The sequence below is a fragment of the Raphanus sativus genome, chromosome 5 (genome assembly GCF_000801105.2).
Source record: "Raphanus sativus cultivar WK10039 chromosome 5, ASM80110v3, whole genome shotgun sequence".
NCBI lineage: Eukaryota > Viridiplantae > Streptophyta > Magnoliopsida > Brassicales > Brassicaceae > Raphanus > Raphanus sativus.
Window position 1 is genome coordinate 27829514 of NC_079515.1, and position 22486 is coordinate 27851999.

General features: G+C 35.4%; 4 protein-coding genes across 4 annotated transcripts; 2 read left to right on the forward strand and 2 right to left on the reverse strand.

Annotated features, from left to right (window-relative positions):
* Positions 1-991: 991 nt before the first annotated feature.
* LOC108859667 (serine/arginine-rich splicing factor RS31) lies at positions 992-3157 on the reverse strand. Its single transcript, XM_018633576.2, is given in 7 exon segments — positions 992-1077; positions 1080-1128; positions 1231-1686; positions 1792-2012; positions 2113-2225; positions 2824-2966; positions 3046-3157. Coding segments are annotated over 6 exon segments (990 nt in total). The 5' UTR covers positions 2936-2966; positions 3046-3157; the 3' UTR covers positions 992-1038.
* A 336-nt stretch (positions 3158-3493) lies between these two features.
* On the reverse strand, positions 3494-5490 carry LOC108857001 (AAA-ATPase At2g46620-like). The gene has a single exon (XM_018630917.2). It carries the CDS (start codon positions 5192-5194, stop codon positions 3740-3742), a length of 1455 nt encoding a protein of 484 aa, XP_018486419.1. The 5' UTR covers positions 5195-5490; the 3' UTR covers positions 3494-3739.
* A 4745-nt stretch (positions 5491-10235) lies between these two features.
* LOC108857393 (uncharacterized) lies at positions 10236-11945 on the forward strand. Its single transcript, XM_018631376.2, has 3 exons — positions 10236-10529; positions 10607-11027; positions 11557-11945. Exons 1-3 carry the CDS (start codon positions 10332-10334, stop codon positions 11733-11735), a joined length of 798 nt encoding a protein of 265 aa, XP_018486878.1. The 5' UTR covers positions 10236-10331; the 3' UTR covers positions 11736-11945.
* Positions 11946-19110: 7165 nt separating this feature from the next.
* Positions 19111-19782, forward strand: LOC108858685 (uncharacterized). The gene has a single exon (XM_018632571.1). The coding sequence runs from the start codon at positions 19111-19113 to the stop codon at positions 19780-19782; it is 672 nt and encodes a 223-aa protein (XP_018488073.1).
* Positions 19783-22486: the final 2704 nt, after the last annotated feature.

Consider the following 22486-nt stretch of genomic DNA (forward strand, 5'->3'; position numbering starts at 1 on the left):
TATGCTTTGGATATTATTGCTGAAACGGGTCTTCTTGCCGCCAAGCCCTCTCCTGTTCCTATGGAGTTGAATCACAAGCTCGCAAAGGCGGAAGGACCACTCGCAAATGCTCGCCAGTATCGTCGCTTAGTTGGTCGTCTTATCTATCTCACAAACACACGGCCTGATCTTGGCTATGCTGTTCATATTCTCACTCAGTTCATGCAGAAGCCACTCTTGCCTCATTGGGATGCTGCAGTCCGTGTGGTTCGTTATTTAAAAGGTTCTCCGGGTCAGGGTATCTTCATCAAAGCTAATGATCCGATTCAGATCAATGCTTATTGTGACTCCGATTGGTCCGCATGCCCTCTTACCCGTCGGTCTCTCTCTGCATATATCATTTTCCTTGGCGCCACTCCTGTTTGTTGGCGGACGAAGAAGCAAGATGCAGTCTCATTGTCATCCGCTGAAGCGGAGTATCGCGCAATGTCTGCTACACTCAAGGAGCTCAAGTGGTTGAAAGGCTTGCTACAGTCGTTTGGCTTCCCTCATCAAGCACCTATGCGCCTACATTGTGATAGTAAGTCTGCAATATATATTGCTGCAAATCCCGTCTTTCATGAACGTACGAAGCATATAGAACGAGAATATCATCATGTTCGCGATGCTGTTAAGTCCAAGCTCATTACTACTGAACATGTCTCTTCGAAGAACCAATTGGCTGACATCCTTACGAAGTCTCTTCCTCGGCCTCAGTTTGATTTCTTGCTGTCCAAGTTGGCTGTTCAGAACCTTACACTGCCAACTTGAGGGGGAGTATTGGGATAAGTCTTACTTAGATTACGATATATATTTGTTCTCCTATTATTACTCTGTTTAGGAGTTATCTTCTCCGAGTCCTTATCAACTCAGGAGCTTATGCTTTGTATAAATACAGCCTTCGCGCTAAGAGATCAATAAGAAGAATTATAGAGTTTATCCAAATTATTTCATAACACGACCACGACATAGAAGAAGCACACTAGAACTCTACCCTTCTACTGCCGAGATACCATTGTGTCACAAACATTCTTGGTAGCTTCTGGTTCTGCATTCTTCTCATATTCTTCTTCAGCTTTTCTTCCGCTTGGAACTGCCACTGGAGATCGACTATACAATCAAAACATTACCATCAACATTTACAAAAGACAATCCCAATGAGCGTGAGTCTGCGACATGTGAGAAACCAAAGCCATTTCTATTATAATTTACCTTCTGTATCTGTCATAACGAGGACTCCTTTGACTACCATAACCATAACTCCTACGTCCATAATCTGGACACCTGCGTCTGTCATAAGCTTCTGGATCCCTATTTCTTTCATAAGCTGATGGACTCCTGCGTCTGTCATAAGCTGCTGGACTCCTGCGTCTGTCATAAGCTGCTGGACTCCTGCGTCGTTCATAAGCTGATGGGCTCCTGCGTCTGTCATAAGCTGCTGGGCTCCTGCGTCTGTCATAAGCTGCTGGGCTCCTGTGTCGGTCATAAGCTGATGGACTCCTGCGTCTGTCATATTCAGGGATTCGAGGACGAGCATAATCAGGAATTCGACGGCTATGGTACGCAGGGGTAAGAGATCTCTTCGGACTACGACCACCACGTCGATCATCTCTTTCATCGTCATCTTTTAAGCCATACTCAACATGGATAACCTTGCCCATTATTTGGCTGCAGGCACAAAAGGAGATGTGTTCGATAAAAAAAAAATTACCACCACCACCATGTTAAATATTTGGATAAAAAAAAGTATCAGGCGGCTGTGTTGCTATTGACCTTCTTTGAGTCGCTTCAAGGGCTTTTGTAGCATCTTCTTGAGTTGCAAACTGAACAAATGAGTAGCTGCTCCTGATACGTACGTTGACGACTTTACCATAAGGTTTAAAATGCTCTTCAATGTCGATCTCTTTTGTTTTAAAGGGGTCGAAGTTGCAGACAAACAATGTCTTTGTAGGCTTCTGATATGACCCATCATCATGCCTGCTGCTGACTTCACCCTGAAAACCACACAAGAGTAAAGATTTTTTAACCAGTAGGAAACAAAGGGAGAGCGCATCACGGATAAACAACAAGAAAACTATATATATAAATATATACCCTCCCCCATTCGACCCATAAGCTGCGTTTCTCATATCCAAAACGGTAGCGGTGAAGCTTGCGGATTGCATCTTCAGCATCCCATTTATCTTCAAAATACACAAAACCATACCCTGCAATATAAAAAACACGAGAATCAGCAAAAATGCGGCACAAAGACTGACAGTCCCTCCAGTCCATAAAACCTGCAATGTTGTTGATTAGCCAATAAAGCAAAACCGGTTGTGCCGTACAAAATAGATATATATATACGACACCTGCATATATGCGAAGTCTGGTGTACAACAGAGATATAGAGGCGTTCCATGATGTAGCAGAAAATCAAGATTTGTAGCATAAACAAAGAATAAAATTTTCAATAGAAATTCCAGACTGATTCCTAAGCATGCTTCAACATTCTTGATGGATTCCAAAGTTTCTCTACAATCAGCAAGATGGTAGGGCACAAGATGATAAAGCAAGGCAAGCAACTCATGTTCCTTTGAAGATACCTGCGACCAAATTAGATAATTCAATACAAGAATCCTCTAATTCATCATAAAGACCTCTTGACACGCTACTTCACATTCAAATACAAACCTAAGGTCAAATCAAAACCTAATCATCAGGTATATGGCCAAATCAATCAACGATTCTTCCACGTGCATATCAAAATTCATAAAAGATTATCAGTCACTAGAAACTACAAGTGCAAGAGATGTGACGCTTTACCATATTTGATTTCAACTCGCTCCACCTTCCCGTAAATTCCGAACAATCGTTCCAGTTCCGACTCGCGAGTACCGTACGCGATGTTCCCGACGAACACCGGCACCGGCTTCATCTTCGCGGAAGAAAATCTAAAACCGCAACTCCTACCGATTCAATACACAATGCCGATTAGTACGATCATCCAAGAGTCAGAATCGGAGGTCTTTCGTCGAGAGATATTACCTTGATCGATCGGAGACGACGACGAATGGAGAAGCAAGGCGGAGGAGTATAGTTAAATTGATCAAGCGTGCGCGGGTTCTTAACGCCTTTGCGACATCCGGGGTAAAATAGGAAATTACATAAATTATAATGGGCCTTCTCTACAAATAGGCCTCCACTGCTTGATTTCAATTCCAACTCAATAACACCTCCTTAGTTTCATTCGATTACCATAGTTTTGTCTTGTAATGAAGTTGTGTGATCTCATTAGTTTTTTTTTTTTCTTTTTTTGAAAGCGTGTGTGATATCATTAGTTCAAGTGAGATATGTTATACTTATTGTACAAAAATCCAAAAACTTCAAAATCAACATAACTTATGCATTAAATGGGAAGGTAAGGAGTATAATCATTAGGTTCATCTATGTGACAACAACCAGTCTGATCCCTAGTTATATCACATTTATAAAATCGTTAAAAAAATGTGGTTTCATCAAGAACTTTAATTTTCTACAAAAATTTACATGAAAACTACAAATTTAAGCTGTTTGGAAGAAGAAAATTGGTTTTAAAATATAAAAAATGTGATTCACCAAACCATAAATAATAAAACTTATGTACATATTCAACTAAATATTGACGAAGCAATTTTTGGTTCAATACTCTCACAGCCAGTAACAAATCTCCACTTGTCAGTTGACTTTTTAAAGTTTCAGATCACGAACCGTTCCGTAGCTCCCGAGCCAGATTGAACGACTGAGATTTCTTGTTGCTTTTCAACCTCAAAAGTCCATACAACTTCTTGAACTCCTTCGCCGCCGGCGAACTTCCTCCGCCGCATAAAGGCCCACTCGTATCTCCTTCGTAATCTTCCGACGACGTCCTTTCGTGAACCAACCGTCTCGTAGTCGCCGGAGTTCCCCTCCGATCTCCGTCCGTTTGCAGAGCGTTGATCACCGATTTGAGCGCACGGCTCGGCGAGTTTCTGTTTGCGATCATCAGTTCTCCGATCTCGGCGGGGCTCAGAGACGCACCGTTTCGGAATATGCCTTCCACTTGAGGGAAGAGCTTGTGCTCTTTCAACCCCAAGTAGCTGCTCGCCAACGCCTTAAACGCCGCGAAATCGCACAGCGGAAAATGGATGTGAACGTCGACCCGACCCGGACGGAGCACCGCCGGGTCGATCTGTTCCTTAGAAGTCATGGTGAACACCATGATCCGCTCGTCCGCAGCGCACGAGCTGAGGATCCCGTCGGTGAAATTCAAAACGCCGGAAACGCTAAGAGCCGTTGGTTTCGACGAGAGGAACCGGTCTAGATCCTCTATAACGATCACGGATCGACACGTGGTCTGTAACAGAATCATCTTGAGATCCGAGTCGTCTTCTACTTTCGATAGATCTATATCGTACACGTCGTAGTTCAGAAAACTAGCCATGGCCGCGACGAAGCTCGATTTTCCGGTGCCGGAAGGTCCGTAGAGAAGGTAGCTCCGTTTCCAGACTCGTCCGAGTCGACTGTAGAACTGTTTCCCTTTGAGAAACGATTCGAGATCGGACTTCACTTTCTCCTTCAGATCCGCCTCCATGGCGATGTTCTCGAAGGTGCAAGGGTGAGTGAACGGGATCGATCTCCATCTCCCGTTCTTCTTCTCATCGGAAACGACGACGTTCATGAACAGCTTCGGCTCCTTGCTCCTCTGTTCTATCTCCTCCGAGACCGTGTGTATGTGGTTGAGATAGGAGCCGAGGATCCTCCGTTTATCGGCTTTTCGAATCTTCAAAACGAAACTCCTCGAACCTTCCTCGTCTTCTCCGTTGATCCAACAGACTCTAGCGCCGAGAAACTCGTCTCCGATCACCTGGTTCCGATCGAGACGGAGGATGATCTCGTTTGACTTTCTCCCGGCGAAGAGGTTTGTGTAATCGGAATTTTCGATGGAGCTGAGTGAATTCAAGTAAGCGTAAACCCTACGGTAGAGTTGATTCTCCTGCAAGTTATCGTTGAACTCGGGGACTTTGTAGAACTGGTAAACGTGAAACCAGTCGACCATCTTCCTCCGCCACTTTTTCACCGTGTAAATCAAACCGGTTTTGAACAGAACAACTCGTACCAAGAACAATACCACCACCAGAACCGGTATCCCTATAACCGAGTTCCGGAGAATCCCCATGATCTGAAATGTCCCCTAGGATCTAGATGATGACAACGTAGAAAGAAAGAACCAGAGGCATGTTTGGTGTATAAAGAGAATCGTGAGAGAACACTTTAGGAAGGAGATCTTTTTGAAAGGAGGCGTGGCAGGGACGGTGATAGTTACCGGTTAGGGGTAGTTTCGGTGTTTTGATAAATATCTGTCCCGGCGTTTTACCGCCCGGTTGGTTTGAATGGTTCAATCATCACTTGCACAAGTAATGTAATGCAATGATGCTTACGCCACAATTAATATCTTAATCCTTTTTGTATATTTAATAAAGTTTTTAGATTCTTTTCTTTATTCAACTAAATTTTAACTACTATTACTGCATATGGCTAATTATCAATAACTATGATAAATTTCCACAAAAACTCAGATGATCACTTCGAATCATCATCATGATTAAGCTCTTGAGGCTGAGTGAACTAAAACAACAACAAGAATGAAGACAACCATCACTAATTCTTCAGTTTTTTATGTTCTATCTAACGTAAAGTAGAGTAACTAATGAAATGGTTAAAATACACTGGGTAGAAATTAATAAAACTACGCTTACCACTTGGTAGTTGATATGGTCGTTAGCTGGATCAACCTTGCTGGCGTTACAATAAGCTTCTGATATATCGATCGTGACAAAGCCTTAAAAGTCAACTTGGTGAGCCAAATTTATATTTCTTGGTTTTTTTTTTGGTAAAGGGAATAATGGAATTTATGGCTCGGATATTCGGAATACATTGGAGTATATTGGATTTTAAATAATGCGAATACGTGTGTTTTTTTTGGTAATCTAGTGAACGTTAATTATAACATCGATTATTTTCTTACAGAAAGTAGTAACGAAATAGATATCTTGTTGATTATGTAAATATGGTTTCAATTTCATTTTTTTATGGTTTCAATTTCATTATAATCAATTAGAAGTTTTCCAATGCGCAAAACAATAATTTTAAATGAAATATTTTTTATTTCAAAAGAAAATTGAATTTATATTTGAACACTATTATTTTATATCTTAAATTAAATAGTTTAAAAAACCATAGACACATTTTTTTAGTCTTATTTTTATTTATTTAAAATTTTCATTTGATTTTATTTAAAGTTTTATAAAGTTCAAATTACATTTTATAAAATTATTTTAATTATATTATATTATATTTAATGATTATTTATTCTAAATATATATCTTATCATCTAGTTTTATATATATATACACATATATATTTATATAAATATAAATTATAATAAATCTGAGATTTTGTTTGTTTTAGTTAAAATATGTTATACTGTGAAATCAATTTGTTAATCAATCTGATGAACAAATAATCATAAAGAAACGTTTAATCATTTAACTATCAATTATTTTATTAGAATTATTTTAGTTTTGTATTTATTGGATATACATTTACAATTATATTTATACAAATATGATATATAAGTAGATGTAAAAAATAATATAATTGTAATCTTATTTAGCTTATTTTTATTAATGTATAACTTTAATAGTGATATATGAGTTATTAATATATTTTAATAGTCTTACCAAGAATAAATATTATATGAAAAATTTACATTAATGATGATATATTAGTTATTAGTCATTATCATAATTAAAAATCTTTCCAAAATATAATATTTATAAATAAAATTTACATGTCACAATTTGTCTGATGCTATGTCATTATTTTATAAAGTCATATTATCTTTCTCAGGTGTCATGTTATTTTCTAATGAGAATTAGTGTAGTGATAACACTTGTACAAAATCGGATTTGACACATATATTACATGGTAGCCGTTTCTCTCGCCGCTAGACACTTGAAAGACACAAATAATCATTTGATCTTGCCTTGGTAGCGTCAGGCGTGTGGTAAGTTCGCTATCTATCTATCAACTCGACATACGTTTTTGAGCGATTGTTAAGTGTCTTTGGATGTGAAATATCTGACATGAGGTCTAGTATCTGGATTCAAGAAGAGGTCCTAACATCATAATAATATGTTTTCTAAAAGTATTTAGCTGAAACGGGAATATTAATAATGAACTACAGCTATAATTAAAGAGGTCCTAACATCATAATAAATCAAGTTCCGTGAAAGATTAGCAGAATATTATTTCACAGTCATCATCCACTTAACTTATAATAATTGTATCAACTTCATCACTCGGATATATGCCAATTGCTAGCGTCAGATTATCACCACAAATCACGGATCTAAAAGCGTTTAAACATTTAAAAACTTGACTAAAACTCGCTTTTCCGTACCTTATAGTTAAAATTAATAAGAGCACCAAACAAAAATTTTACAGGATTCCAAATCAATCGTAGACAAGAAAATAGTTCCAAATCAATAACAAACTAAGTAAACAAAATTATTCACAAACAAACTACGTAATATATATTACCATGAGAGTATATATTTATACAGGCATGAACAATGATTGGAAAACCACGTGCATGCACTAAAAATGTCTGCACGTATAAATTACTGATGTTTTAAAAGGTTCCAATCCAACTCCGACCAAAGTATTATACTTTTGTTTTGAGCACATAAATGACGATATATTAGATGGAGAGCATAAGGGGTAGATAAAGAAACCAAGATATAAAGCCATTAACATGTATTTTGTTCATCAAATATACCATAGTCTTTGGTCTGCTGTTAATTATCATCTAGACTTTTACTTGATATGTGTTAAAAAAAAGACTTTTACTTGATCGACGTTGTTTATTAATATATCTCAACGTCTTCGTTAATCAAAATTTTGTCTGACCTTTAACGGGCAAAATTATTACTTAGTGTGTTGTTTATTGATGGTCGTGGAAACATCGGACTTTGCTCTTTAATCTTTAGTGCTGACGAACCAAATTGGCCAACCCTACATATGATTTCACACTTGCATTTTCTTCTTTTCTTGTTATGTTTTCACAATCTGTAATCCTCTGTGAACACGTGTATAGACACATATATCATTTTATTTCTATTAGCAAGTATTGACCAACATGATTAAAACTGGAAACGACCAATTATCCTAAATATTTTGCTGTCTCTGCTTTTAGTGGCAGAGCTAAAGAGAAAATTCAAATAGCCTACCAAACACCACCTTTAAACTGATGCTACGTATCTGGACAATTTAGGCAGAAGTTAGGAATATAGAGATATCATTTGATATACCAAGAAATTAAAGATTTGTTTCTCGATACCAATTTGGTCCTCAGATTCTAAACCCTTGAATGATTAGAAGCGGTGTAAATGTCTCAAAGCATAGACATTTTTTTACCATTTTTCGCTTTCGGTTTCTTAGAAGAAGTAATGGAATGCTTGTTAAGAACTTGAATGAGATAATTAAGTTTTCTTTATTAGTAGTGTGACGAGTGAGAACACCCACAAATGAATAGGGGCGACGCCTGGGACAGTTGTCCCCTATGATGTTTGTAATTTGGTGTAATTGTTTACCATTTTTCAATATGTTAATCTATTTAGTTATATTTTAATAAGTAATTTTTGCCCCGAATCAAAAAACTTCCTACATCCGCCACAAATCATATGTGCTCTCATGCCAAGCTTTTTGGCTGCATGAGTTGTTTCTTTTTGAAAACACCTCCTGTTAGGTATGTAATCCAATGTATTGGCTATGTGGTTTTGATTTGCTTGGATCGTGTTCTAATTATTGTTAGCAAATCTTTTTTTTTTTTTTGTAACTTGGCTTAAATTGTTAGCAAATCTTTGTTTTTAATTTTAATATTCAGACGAAAAAGAGCGATCTCTTTTAATACTGTTTAATACGTTTGGTATAAGAAAAAAATCCCATTCACTTACTTGCTTACGACTCTGTTGATGAGAATCTAAATGTATATACTCCTGAAATTGATATTTCTACAAAATCTATAAGTAATAATGATATTGTAAAGTGGTTTTGTATGGAGAAACATTGATTTTAACGTGACGGCAATGTATTACTGTACACTTGTCGTTTAGATTTTATTATTATACATTTTCGCGTTGAATCATTCTTATGCAAAGGGATAAAAATTTCAAAAGTCTTAAAGTCGAAGATAAGGTTGTCTACATGATTCGGTCATCTACTCCTTAATTCCTTATGTGTCAATATATGATTAAAAATGGCCACTTGTTTGTTGACGCCTTGACGGAGAGAAAATTAATTTAGATTTCTAATTCGAGACTTTTGGTTTGTGATTTTTTATTTTATTTTTGGAATTCACAGCTCTACTTGAAAATGCAGTAAAAAACTTGATGATGAATATTGACATGATATTTTTAAAGTACATCTACTAATATTTTTATTATATATATTTTGTTATTATTATTTGTATAACTAGTTTTTAAAAATAAATTGAACATTATATCTGATAGTGTTTCAAAAAAAAAACATTATATCTGATTGAACTATCAAAATATAGTCATAAATACTAGACTATCAACTCTAGTATTTAATATTTATTAGCAATTGCAGTTTTGTTTCTTGTATATAAAAATAAGAAAGGTAGTATACTATACTACAAATAGATTCGTGATTTGACGCTTTAGTCTTTACTGCGCTTTTGTTTCTCATGTCATGCATATGTCTATTGACTGTGAGTCAGTAAAATGGCACAATCAATGACTCTATGCTTGTTATGACGACTGACGCGGTCCACAGTACACACATAAAGTCACATAGATACTTCAACTCGAAACTTTGGCATTTTACAAACGTTACCACCTACCAACCATCTTTGTTCGCTGGTAGGTAACCAAGAACCATAACTTCCAGTTCGATTTCTATTATATCTGGGCCGAATGCCCAGGCCGAATAAAATGAAATAAGAAACAAATATTACGGGACGCATGGGCCTTAAATCTATTATACAATAATGACCCGTTAAATATTCACGGGCTCCATTTTTTCTTAGAGGCCTGACATTAAAAGGTTATTATTATTCTTAAGTAGTGTCCATTTATTTGACACGTGAGCTTCCACGGAGTCCTCTTATCTGTTTGGTTCATTGTTTGTGCGGTTAAGGATCTCTCTCTTGTTTCTTCTCCACTCTTTTTGCCATAATAATCATATCTCTGTCACAATATAGCAAAGTGAGACACAGAGAGACAGAGAGTATGGCGACCACACTTCATTGTCTCTCCACACTCCATCTTCTTCCTCGCACCCATCGCCCTAAAACTCTTAACTCTCTCAAACCAACCTCCAAATCACAACCTTGCAAGACCCCAGAACTACCCAACCCCCTCCAGATCCTTAAATCATCTCCCCTCCCTCTCGCACTCACCGCATTGCCCTTTCTCATCGATCCACAGGTAAAACCCAACGTTTCCTATCTTCCCCTTGGTTTTGATCAAGAACGCTTCAGTTTTTTTTTTTCTTTTTCTAAAAGGATGCAGCAGCAGCTGGAGGACAGTTTGGTATCTTGGAAGGACGATCGTTCGCGTTGATACACCCGATAGTGATGGGAGGTTTGTTCGTATACACTCTATACGCTGGTTACTTGGGTTGGCAATGGAGACGTGTGCGTACCATCCAAAGCGAGATCAACGAGCTCAAGAAGCAGGTTAAGCCGACTCCTGTTTCTCCCGACGGATCCACGGTCGTTGACCCTCCTTCTGCGACTGAGCTTGAGATCCGACGGTTGACGGAAGAGAGGAAAGAGTTGGTCAAAGGGTCTTACAGAGACAAACACTTTGACGCGGGCTCTGTTTTGTTAGGGTTTGGTGTTTTGGAAGCTGTGTTTGGTGGTCTTAACACTTATCTTCGTACCGGTAAACTCTTCCCCGGTCCTCATCTTTACGCCGGTGCAGGTACTATATAACCACTAACGATATCTGTAGAATTGAGTACCAAAACAACTTCAGTTTTTATTGATTCATGAAACTGAGTATTTATACAAGTTTAGAACACATTACGATAACTCCTAAACTATAGGAGATAACTTAAGTTTGTATATATCTATAAGATATGTCCTTATCCCCAATAATATCTCTTTTAGGAGGACTCGGATGATTGATAGATTTGAGGAAAAATGGTAGAAATATATAAAATGTTACAAAAAAATTGTTAGACGGTAATTAAGCGAATTGTAGAAGAGTAGCAGATGAACGTAATCTATTGTTCTGTCAAAATTTTGTCGTTGTATCACCATGCATATTTAAAATCTAAATAAAAGAATATTTTTTTTGCAAAATCACCGAAGTGATACTGTGACTGCTATTATAAAAGTTATCATCCCCATAACTATATATGCTTTGAAATTTGAAAATTCATAAACATTTGCTCGGTCATATTTGTGCACAACTGGTCAAAAATTTGAGTTGACGGTGGTGGTTGCAGGGATAACGGTGCTATGGGCTGCTGCAGCGGCTTTGGTACCGGCAATGCAAAAAGGGAATGAGACGGCGAGGAATCTACACATTGCGTTGAACGGTCTCAATGTTCTTCTTTTCATTTGGCAAATCCCAACAGGTTTTGATATCGTACTTAAGGTCTTTGAGTTCACGAAATGGCCTTAAACCCTTCACTTGTTGTGTGTGGTCTCTTTCGCTTTTGTTTTTTTTTTTCTTCTCTTTACAGTTCTAGTTGTTGGACTTGTAATATGAGTCTTGACTCTATATATAAGCAAAGTCTTCTGCAAACTTTTTTTTTGTTTTTGTAAATGCTGAATTGTAAAAATTCGTGAGTGGATGCCGATACGATATATGTTTCAACAACATTCTTAGCCATGTGTTTTTCAGAGTATTAATTTCTGCTGTAATGGTTTCAGTGTACAATAATTTTAGTACTTTGATTAATAAAATGTTTAAACTAAAATTCGTCTCTTATACAACATGAATATTAACAACTTAAGTGGGGTCGAATTTGTGAAAGCCAATATTCTAGTTTTGCCTTTTAAGTTTCGCATTTCATTGTATATATACTCTTTGTTATGTACCAGATTGTGATCGACATAACCGGACCGACCAGGACCGTACCGACCGCAGGAGATAATGCTTATCGACTGTTGTACTTATCCACTTAGGATAAACACGACCTGATGTATATATATATATATGTAAGACCCCTGGTCGAGATTAATAATAGAAACACGTTTCCCCACTTAGTTTCACAACACGTTATCAGCACGATACGTTCTCTAAAACTCGAGCTACCCAAAACCACCAAAAACCCTAAAAATGGCGCATCTTAAAATCGCTCTATCTCTCCAACCGTAAGGATCCAGACGACTAGCCACATATCAAATCGAAGCTCTCGACGAAACCAAACCAACGCCGTAAACCTCGTGTCAATCCGATCTCAGACGCTCCTTCACGCTCTGTTTCAATACGCGCCGCCAGTAACCCTAAAAACCCTAATTTCGGCACAACTTCAAATCGATCGATCTCTTCAACCATGAGGAACCAGACGACGAGTAATATATCAAATTAAAGCTCTTGATGAGAAGAATCTAACGCCGTCGGCCTCGCCTCTATCTGACTCCGGACGCGCCCTCACGCTCTATTCTAAGACACGCCGTCAAGTGACCTAAAACCCTGAAATTCTAAAACTCATTCGACGACTTCAAACCGTTCGTTCTCTCAAACCGTAAGGATCCAGACGACGTGTAATATATCAAATTGAAGCTCTTGACGTGAAGAATCCATCGCCGCAAACCTCGTATCAATCCGATCTCAAACGCGCCCTCAAGCTCTGTTCCAACCCGCGCCATCAACTACCCTAAAACCCTAATCAAAAGCCTAAACCGCAGCCTCTCTTTATACTTTGTTATTTTCTGCGATTTACTTCATCTATCTATACTAACTTATTTTGATTCATTTTTGATTAAGGTTTCTAAAGATACAAAAGGTTTTTGCTCAACCTAAGACACGCGACCAGCTTCTGATCTGTTCCGGTCATGCAGTTCGCGATCCGACTTGTTCCAGCTCTCAGTGGTCCAAATCTACACTTCAAAGTTCTAAAGGTAAACTTTGAAACCTAAAAGAACTCATAATCGAACATGGTTGATTGATAAAGGAATGACCATTAAAATTTTGCAAAACCCCAAATCAAACCCTAGCAAAGATTAATAGGTCCAAACCCTTCCATGAGTAAATCGAAACTCTTAAACCAAAAGTTCGATATGAGATTGTTTTACAATTAAAATCAAAACCACAATGGTTTCTGAATCTCAAAACCTCTTTGATCTTAATGATCAAATCGATAAAACCTAGAAATCGATCAATCCCCTTTAAAATCTAAATCTGATCGATTTCATCAAAAAAAAAAAAAAAAAACCCTATTTTTTGATTAACTTGAAATTCGATTGTCTACTTGATTGTTTGATAGAAAATTCGAAATATAAATTTCCATTTATAGAAAGTTTCGAAAATAGAAAGTTTCCATTTATAGAAAGTTTCAAAAATATAAAGTTTCCATTTTTAGAAAGTTTCCTTTTATAGAATTTTTTTTTAATAGAATTTATGGAAACTTCTCTGATTCATTGATCATCTAGAAATGTTTTTCTAAGATTGCATCATAACTTCGATTATTTTGCTTGCATCAATACTTATTAAAAAAAAAAAAATTCTTTTTTTGGTGCGTGTGATAAAAAGTATTGATATGAATAATAAAATTTTCTAAAAAGATTACTTAACATAAATTAAGACCTGTTTTGGATAATGTGATTTCAGATGTCGAATTTCGAAACTTCAGATTATACTACCCTAAAATCTTTATGGAGATAATTGATTGAAAATGGCAAATGAACACTTCAGTAGTCCTGATGTCAAGAGGACTCGGACAGTGTATTATCAAGGTAATTATGTAATTGAAAGTGAAAAAAAAAAATAAAGCCATAACAATTATGTGCTATCATCTCACTAAGGATCTGAGAGATTCTCAATGGTATTATGGCAAAAGGCCATAGATGAATGAAAGATTCTCAGGTTCTAGGATTTTGAATCCGTGGACAAATATCATTCTGCTCAAATGAGAATCACCTATAGTTTTTAAACTATGTGCTGAAGTGGTAACAGAAGAGGACTTATTTTATATGAACTATTCCACATTTCATTCAAAGGATATGTTGTTATCACATAAGTCTAAAAGGTTTCACGACCTATAAAGACTTATTATCATGCCTATTGGCAGCCGAGCAAAGAAAGCAGAAAATTCGAGATACCATCAACTGATTGATAAAATTTAGTAAACATACATTGAGAACAAGACAATGATATGAAACCTCCTGAAAACATTGAGGATGAAAATGATATATAAGAAAAATCTGAGGAAGCCGTATGGAAAATATAAATTGTGAGGTTGGCTTACACATTGATTAAAGAATCAAAGATTCAGACATTCTGATTTCATGTTTTATGTTTTGATTTGATTTGCTTGTCATTTATAAAATTTATAGCAATAATAAAAGTTGATTCTGGTCTTATATTATCTTGCTTGATTGTCTTGATAATTCCTTGATTGATAAATGACAAATGAAAATTTAGAAAATGAGTATAGTAATTAAAAATCATCCGACCAAAGGCATTGCCTAAAAGGGGCATGAATTATTCACCCAAATAAAAGTCCCATTTGAGTTATAAAATTTTGAAAAGTGAATGGTTTCCACATTGAACCAATGGGCAAAGGAAATATAAGTTCCTTAAGATTATAAAGAAAGTAAAAATTGCCCAAGGCATAAAAATGGTCGAGACTGTACTCCCAACTGATCTAAACTATGCTAAAATATCAGTATGATAAAGGCAAAAGGCCTAGGTAACCAGATAGGTTGACCACGAAATTTTATACACTTTATGGCATGACTGGACTAGCCATCCAGGTCTTTAAAATTGATGCAAAGATTGATATCAAGAAAAGGCACAAAAGAGTTATCCCATAGAATCTCACGTTGTGTAACATGTACACAAGGGAAACTCAATAGGCTATAATGTTCCAAGCATCTAAAAGATTTATAGCATGTTCATGAGGGGGAGAAATGACACTCCCGTGGTCCATGAACAACACTAAAAATCCGAGTGACATGGTCTATGACCATGATAGAACTTGGCCGAATTCTTTGTGATACAAAGATCACTAGCTAATGCTTGGGAACACATAGATTTACATGTAATGATAATATGCATCAGGCCATATAAAGTGAGCATAGATATTCCCATCTAAAGATGATAAAGGGTCATGATCCAGACATAGACCATCCTAAGAGATTATGTTTAGACCACCACAATAATATGTGCCGTCTAGGATGGAACCTCATAAGAAGATGAGATAAGATTGGGAATATATGTTGGATATGAGAAAGCTTTCTCCATGATTTTATAAGAAACCTTGAGCCAAATATGGGTGATCAGATTAAGGCAAGGTTCACGGATTGTATGATTAAATCCGACTATCCAACATCAGGGGGAGAAAGAAATAAGCTGGTACACGTATAAAGAAATGGAATGATATTAACCATCCTTGTCTTGGCAAGATCCTCGGACCAGAGAATATGATTTAAGACGTCCAAAGAAAGATCATACAAAGCTAGCTAAAAGAATGCCAGACAGATTAGACCCGAAAAGAAAAGAAAAAGAATGACTAAGTCATACCAGCTTAAGCACCACGAAATTAATGTCCTAGAAGAGACATAATCAAGTTGCTATAAAGTCTAAAGATAGACCAATATGTTCCATAAGATAAGGAACCTCAGAAATGAAAAGAAAGGTGCATAGAAATGACATATCTGAGGTCATAAGAGAAACCAGACCAGACATTGAGATAAGGCTGCGCAGCTAAACATCTAAGATACCAGACCATGTAGTTTGGGACGCCAAACTGCAAGGTAAATGAAGGTTCTTAGTAAGAGTGAAATCTCTAATCGATTAGTTCATGTCTGGAACACAATGGAACACTATAAAAGAAGTGTCGACACATAAAAGATAAAGATGCATAAGGAAATAGCACTTGAGTTTAAAAGATATAAGCGAGGATCAGAACCCACGAGAATACAAGAATGCATTCATAGACTAAAGGAAACCGTGGGGGTTCAAAGAAAGATTCAAAGAATCTATAAAAGAGATGAGTGTATTGACCATATATAGAAACACCATCTGATAAGATAAAACCAGTGAAAAATAGGTCCTGTGTGGGAAAGGAAAAGAAATCGTGAGACATGCACTAAGGTGTTCATATTCATATTTAAAGTATTCAAGGAATGGCTTGATTACACAAGGATACTCACAGAGACCAAAGGAACATATTATAAGGAGATATACTCCTATGTGGTGGATGCTACTACAAATTCGAAAAGGTCTGGATATAAGTAGAAAGAAATGTAGTAAGTAGCATATTGATCACTGGATAAAGAAATGATAAAAGTATCAAAAAGATGAGAAAATAAATTCTCATAGAATAGTTTTGTTCCTAAGCTATTCATGGACTGAAAACAAAGCAGCTGCAAGTGATATGAAAGACTAAGAAAATACTTAGTACAATCAGTCCATAGATCCTTATAGAGGATATTATAATTCCTTGTGTTTATGTTTATAACAAACCAACCTAAAGAGAGGTTCAATGATTTCAATGATACAAGTTATCAATTGATTAAACAGGCTATGTCTTACATATGGTAAAACTGCAGAAAAATCATAGCTGTGTGAGTGTGTGAATGATTAAGTCAGCACGCCTAAAGTGAGAACCATAATCTAAGATAGTGACCAGAAGCATACCTGGTCGTGGCTTAATAAATATAGTATTGCTAAAGGCAAGAAAAGATCGATAGCTATGTATAAAAGACATGAGTGCATTTGACTGCGAATTCATAGTTTGATGAGTTTCATTGCAGCAAATAATTATTTATGGTATGACCTTAGACACTCATGGTAATGGACGTGTATAGACAAGGTCTATAACATAACATTGATAGACAAAAGGAAATAAAGAAAGACTGGCTACAATGGATAAAACAATTGGCACATACGAAGAGAAATAAGTCCAAATGGGCAAAAGATATAAAGAGAAGTGGTTCGTATGTGTTTGGGTCAGAAGACTCAATATATATTGAATGTCCACGTTTTGATAAAGCCATATAACCAAAGTATATCCGTTGGACATGAAAAGGACCTGCAAGTAAAGTTTTATTGCAGACTATAAAGTCCATCCGAGCATCGTTCGAAGCGCCATCAGTCCGACCAAGACATGGAGTGATCAGCAGCAAAGATGTACATCCTGACCACATCTTTATGGAGTTCCAAAGACATCAAGACGTCCAACATTCACTAGTTCATTCAAGGAGAATCCAGTTGATCATCTTCACCAAGTCATATGCAGCTTCAACGTTCAGGAAGACTCGGATACCAGATGGAATGCGTCTACTACAGTGATGCATTCATCAGGGGGAGTTCATGTGTTGTACTCTTTTTCCTGTCCATGGTTTCCCATTTTGCCACATTGGTTTTGGGGTTTTCCAGGAGAGGTTTTAATGAGGCAACATTAAGCATGCAACGAACCAGTACCGGATGTGTCGATCAAGGGGGAGTGTTATGTACCAGATTGTGATCGACATAACCGGACCGACCAGGACCGTACCGACCGCAGGAGATAATGCTTATCGACTGTTGTACTTATCCACTTAGGATAAACACGACCTGATGTATATATATATATATGTAAGACCCCTGGTCGAGATTAATAATAGAAACACGTTTCCCCACTTAGTTTCACAACACTCTTTGCCATAATTCGAATTTTACTCTTAAAATAAGGAAAACAAAAAAATGTAAAGTATAGAATATATATATTAGTTGTTAATCTAATCTATTAATTTAGGGATTATCTACTATTTGAAGTTCTCATTTAAATTTTGGACTCTTTCATAGTTGTTGATAGAATATATCATGCCTCCTATACAATGCAACCTACCAACTTAAATTAAACCAAATCTTAACCAACATAGATTAGTTAAACCTAACCAGTAACACTTTTATAATATTTTTGGTTAATCTCTTAATATAATTAGATCATATAAAACTGAACCACTCTTAAATCAACGAGTTCCATATCATTCCAGACATAAGAGAAAAAGTATCCGACTCATTTACAACGTAAGCATACAAAGACCGTGTATGCTTATGCTCATTGATCTTCCAAAAACCAAATAATTGTGGCATAGACCAACATAGGCTCATGTTCATATCACTAAATTTACTTCCATATATTTACTCTTCACCTACATCATATCACAACATACACAGTTATACAAGAACATATTTTTTTTGTTCAAACAACCAAATAATGGTGGCATATGGTCAGTAATTTTTTAAATATGTTTTTTATATATTACATTTTACTATGTGTATAAGTTTTTTTTTTTGAAAAATGACATAACTATGTGTATAAGTTAAAAGGTAAAAGATGTGACAAGGCAAATTATTATACTAAAAAGAAAAGAAGATTAAATACAAACTAATAACAAGTACAACACAAATTATAACACTATTAAATTCTATATATATTTAATAAAATATTATATATATGTCTAATATGTATATATATATATATAAATGTTACACAAAAATATATAATATTATATACATATATTATATATACCATATATTATTAATTGAAATTTGACAAATCAATTTCCGCCCTTTAGGGCGGGTCCTAATCTAGTTACTAAATTACAATGAACAAATAAATAATTTGAATGAAAACAATCGATACCAATCGTGATATGTGGGTTTTGAAAGCTGCATCTGATACCTTACTCGCACATCATTAATATTTCTTTGGTAAACTACATTACTAATCTATTTCTAAATAACACCACAAAGTATGTATAAAGGACCTAATCCCATACCTAAAATCCCAAAACCGTTGCATTACTAAAACAAAATATCATAGTTAACAATTCAACTAATGTCGAATCAATCGGGTCGTTCCTGGTACCGTTTCTCTAACGTCGTCCGCCAAACACAACACTCTTCACGCGACCCATCTCCTCCACGCCCCGTCATCAAACCACCACGATCTCCGCCTGCTACGCCGCCTCAACCTCTGTCCACACCATTACGTCCACCACCAAAACAAGTCCAAGAGACTAAACCGAGTCCGGCTACATCTTCTTCAAGGTCTATAAAACATGAACCAGCTAAGCCTAGGCACGAGGAAGAGGTCACTCATCAGAAGAGCATACTTTCGGAGAAAACAAACCTCATACACGGTCCAAACAAGGAGCAGCAACACGAGTACGATGACGTCATCATGGACACGCAAGGCGTCATAACCATTTCCGGTGAAAACAAAGGAGCTGTGATGGAGATACAACGGCCACCGAGCAAGACACATGGCATCGGGAAAGGAAAGAGGTCAAACAATTCAAAGAAGCATAACGATAATATTGCTGGAAATCTACCGATGGATGGTTTTATAAACAGTAACGTTCAGATAGTAAATGGCTCTATCGTCTACAACTCGTCGGAGACTCATCATAATCCTGGCGTTCATCTTAGCCTCTATTGGAGACCTAGCTCAGGTAATGGTTTCATCGTCAATGACCATGGACATGGCTACAACAGCTCAATCAACTAAATCTATTAAGAACAAATTGATACACTATGATTGTCATAAACAATAATGATTTTCTTATTATTTCTGCATTTCTAGTAATTTGATATAATACTTTGTTTTCTCTGGCCCATGTATCTAAATGCGAGTGTTTGCGTTAATAAACCTAAGTAATCTGTAAGTGGTGATCTGTAAGTGGTGTTGGGTTCAAAGAAGTACCAATGTACAAAGTTAAATAAGCTTAAATCATTTGTGTTATATGGATACAGGATACTAAGTGTGATTGGTAAATGTGTTAACGCTGATTTAACTTGACTTATTGTTATAGCTCATGTTGCCCATAATGAATTTTTAATCTACCTAAGTTTTAGTTGAGTGATATTGTGTTATGAATTATCGAGTTATATCTATTGTAAAAATCCAAGTCCTTTCTAGACAGTTATATTCAAGTTATATTCATATGCTATCAAAGAACCGATCGATATTTTCATATATTCATAAGTATTTACTCTCTCCATTTCATATTAAATATTGTTGTAAAGAAAAATTTTCGTTGTAAACTAAATGTCGATTTAAAAATTTAATGTAAATTTTATTAATTTTGTTATCTAACTTATTTTTTTATTAGATGAAATATGAATAAGTGTATTGGTAATGATGTCTTTTATCACAGAAAAAAAATTAATAATATTATATATATAAAATTTGTAAAACTAAATGATTTTTTAATCTATGTGTATAAATCTAAAATGTTATTTATTATGAAATAGATGGAATATATGTTAAACAATTTCAGCCAACCTTATTGTAAGTCAGCAGGTGTTTAAGTCGTCGACGTTGTGAAATTGATGTAACAGATCACGACAATTTATTTAACCTACAGACTACATGACGCCATTAAAACGATGCTTCTACGAAAAAATAAAAAATATAAAAGGATGCTTCTACATAAGAAATCTTTACTTATCCACTTTTTAGATCTCTCAATAGTATATGATTAGACCACAATTAATTCAAATCTTGTCAGATTTGTTCTTTCCCATTGATTATGTGCCTACTCATTAGATTAGAAATACCACCACTCTTTAATAATTCTTGTGTCACAATCTTTTTATACTATATATCAATAATACAATATAAATTCTATAACTCTAGTTATAAATATTTGAATGCCCTTAAAGTTCAAAACAAAAAGTATATATGTAGGTTCGACCACACACTTTAAAAGTGATTTCAGTCAATATTCTTCTCATATTTAAAGAACATATTATTTTATTAAAAATCGGTTATTGTAAAATTGCCAATTCCAGAAACGCCATGTATATTATCCATCTCTTTCATTTTAATTGTCTTTTATATTTTGCATAGAAATTAAAAAGTTATTTAATTTTGTATATTTTAAAAGTGAAAACATCATTACCTGTTACACCTATTTATATTTTAACTAATATAAAAATAAATTATAAGATATAAAGAATTATATAACATATAAAATTAATAAATTTTGTATTGTAATTTTATAGTAATATTTTTTGTGAACAATTTTTTTTATATCACGACAATAACTAATTAGTTTGTTTGATAGTGGAAATTAAGAGTGTGACCGATAAATGAGGGTTTTCCCGTGTTTAGTAAATTTAGGTAAGTTATAAAGACAAGTCGGTTATTTTACTTTTCTTGATTAAGTTGTTACTCGGTGAAAATGCTCTACTTTCCACAAATGGACTCTTTTAGCAGCCGCAATATCGAAGGAGTTCTAGTGGATCATGCACTGCAAATTACTTTCACCCAAAAAATCCCCATTTTTCCGATATGCCTGTACAACCACAACGCCTGAAGAAATAAACCCACTAAAAGGGGACTGATAGACGCTTTAAGGACATTTTACCGACTTAATTTTCAACAAATTTAGAACCGTAGAAACACCACTTTCGTAATATACCACTAACCAGTAAAAAAAATAAAATTAAACAACGATTTCGACCGCCTGAGTCAGGTGGAGTTCTACAAGATTCAAAGAGAAGAGGAAAATTAGCTAGTAAACTTTTACAAACTTAACTTAATTAAATTTTTTTTTTTTAAACTTAACTTTTGGAGATCATTCGTCTTATATGTATATAAAAACGTTGTAACGTTATAGTAATGAAAAGTTTACAAATGTTATTCTCAAAAAAAAACGTTATAGTAATGAAACGGGATTAATATAGTTATGATTGGTCATTAAAAACAAAAACAATAAGAGTCGGCGTATGTCAAATCTGCAACTTTTATAAAGTCGAATCTTATATATTTTTGGTTGGGGGAAATTGTGGAAAACGACCCCTTGGGTTTTTTCGGTAATTTTAACAAATATCTCTTTTCCACAAAGTATCGATCGATCATTTGAAACTTTAAGGATGTAGTCATTTAGATAATTTAAACTTTCTCTGTATATATCTATAATAATAAAGAAAGTTTTCTCCTTTCTAAATATCCACCTCACCGTAAATCATGAGGCTTTTAGCGACACATGTCAACTCTTCATTCTCTCAGTTCTCCTTCTATCAACAAAAAAAATTATGGGCAATGTGTTTAGTTCATGTTCATAACAGAAAATATTTTTGACCGGACCTTTTAACAGTCATTTTATTCATTTATTCAAATGCCAATATCTATAAAGTTTCATCATCTTAAAAATATCGACAAACAGAATTTTGTCGTCGCTTCCCTTTTCTTGAGCTGCCATGCC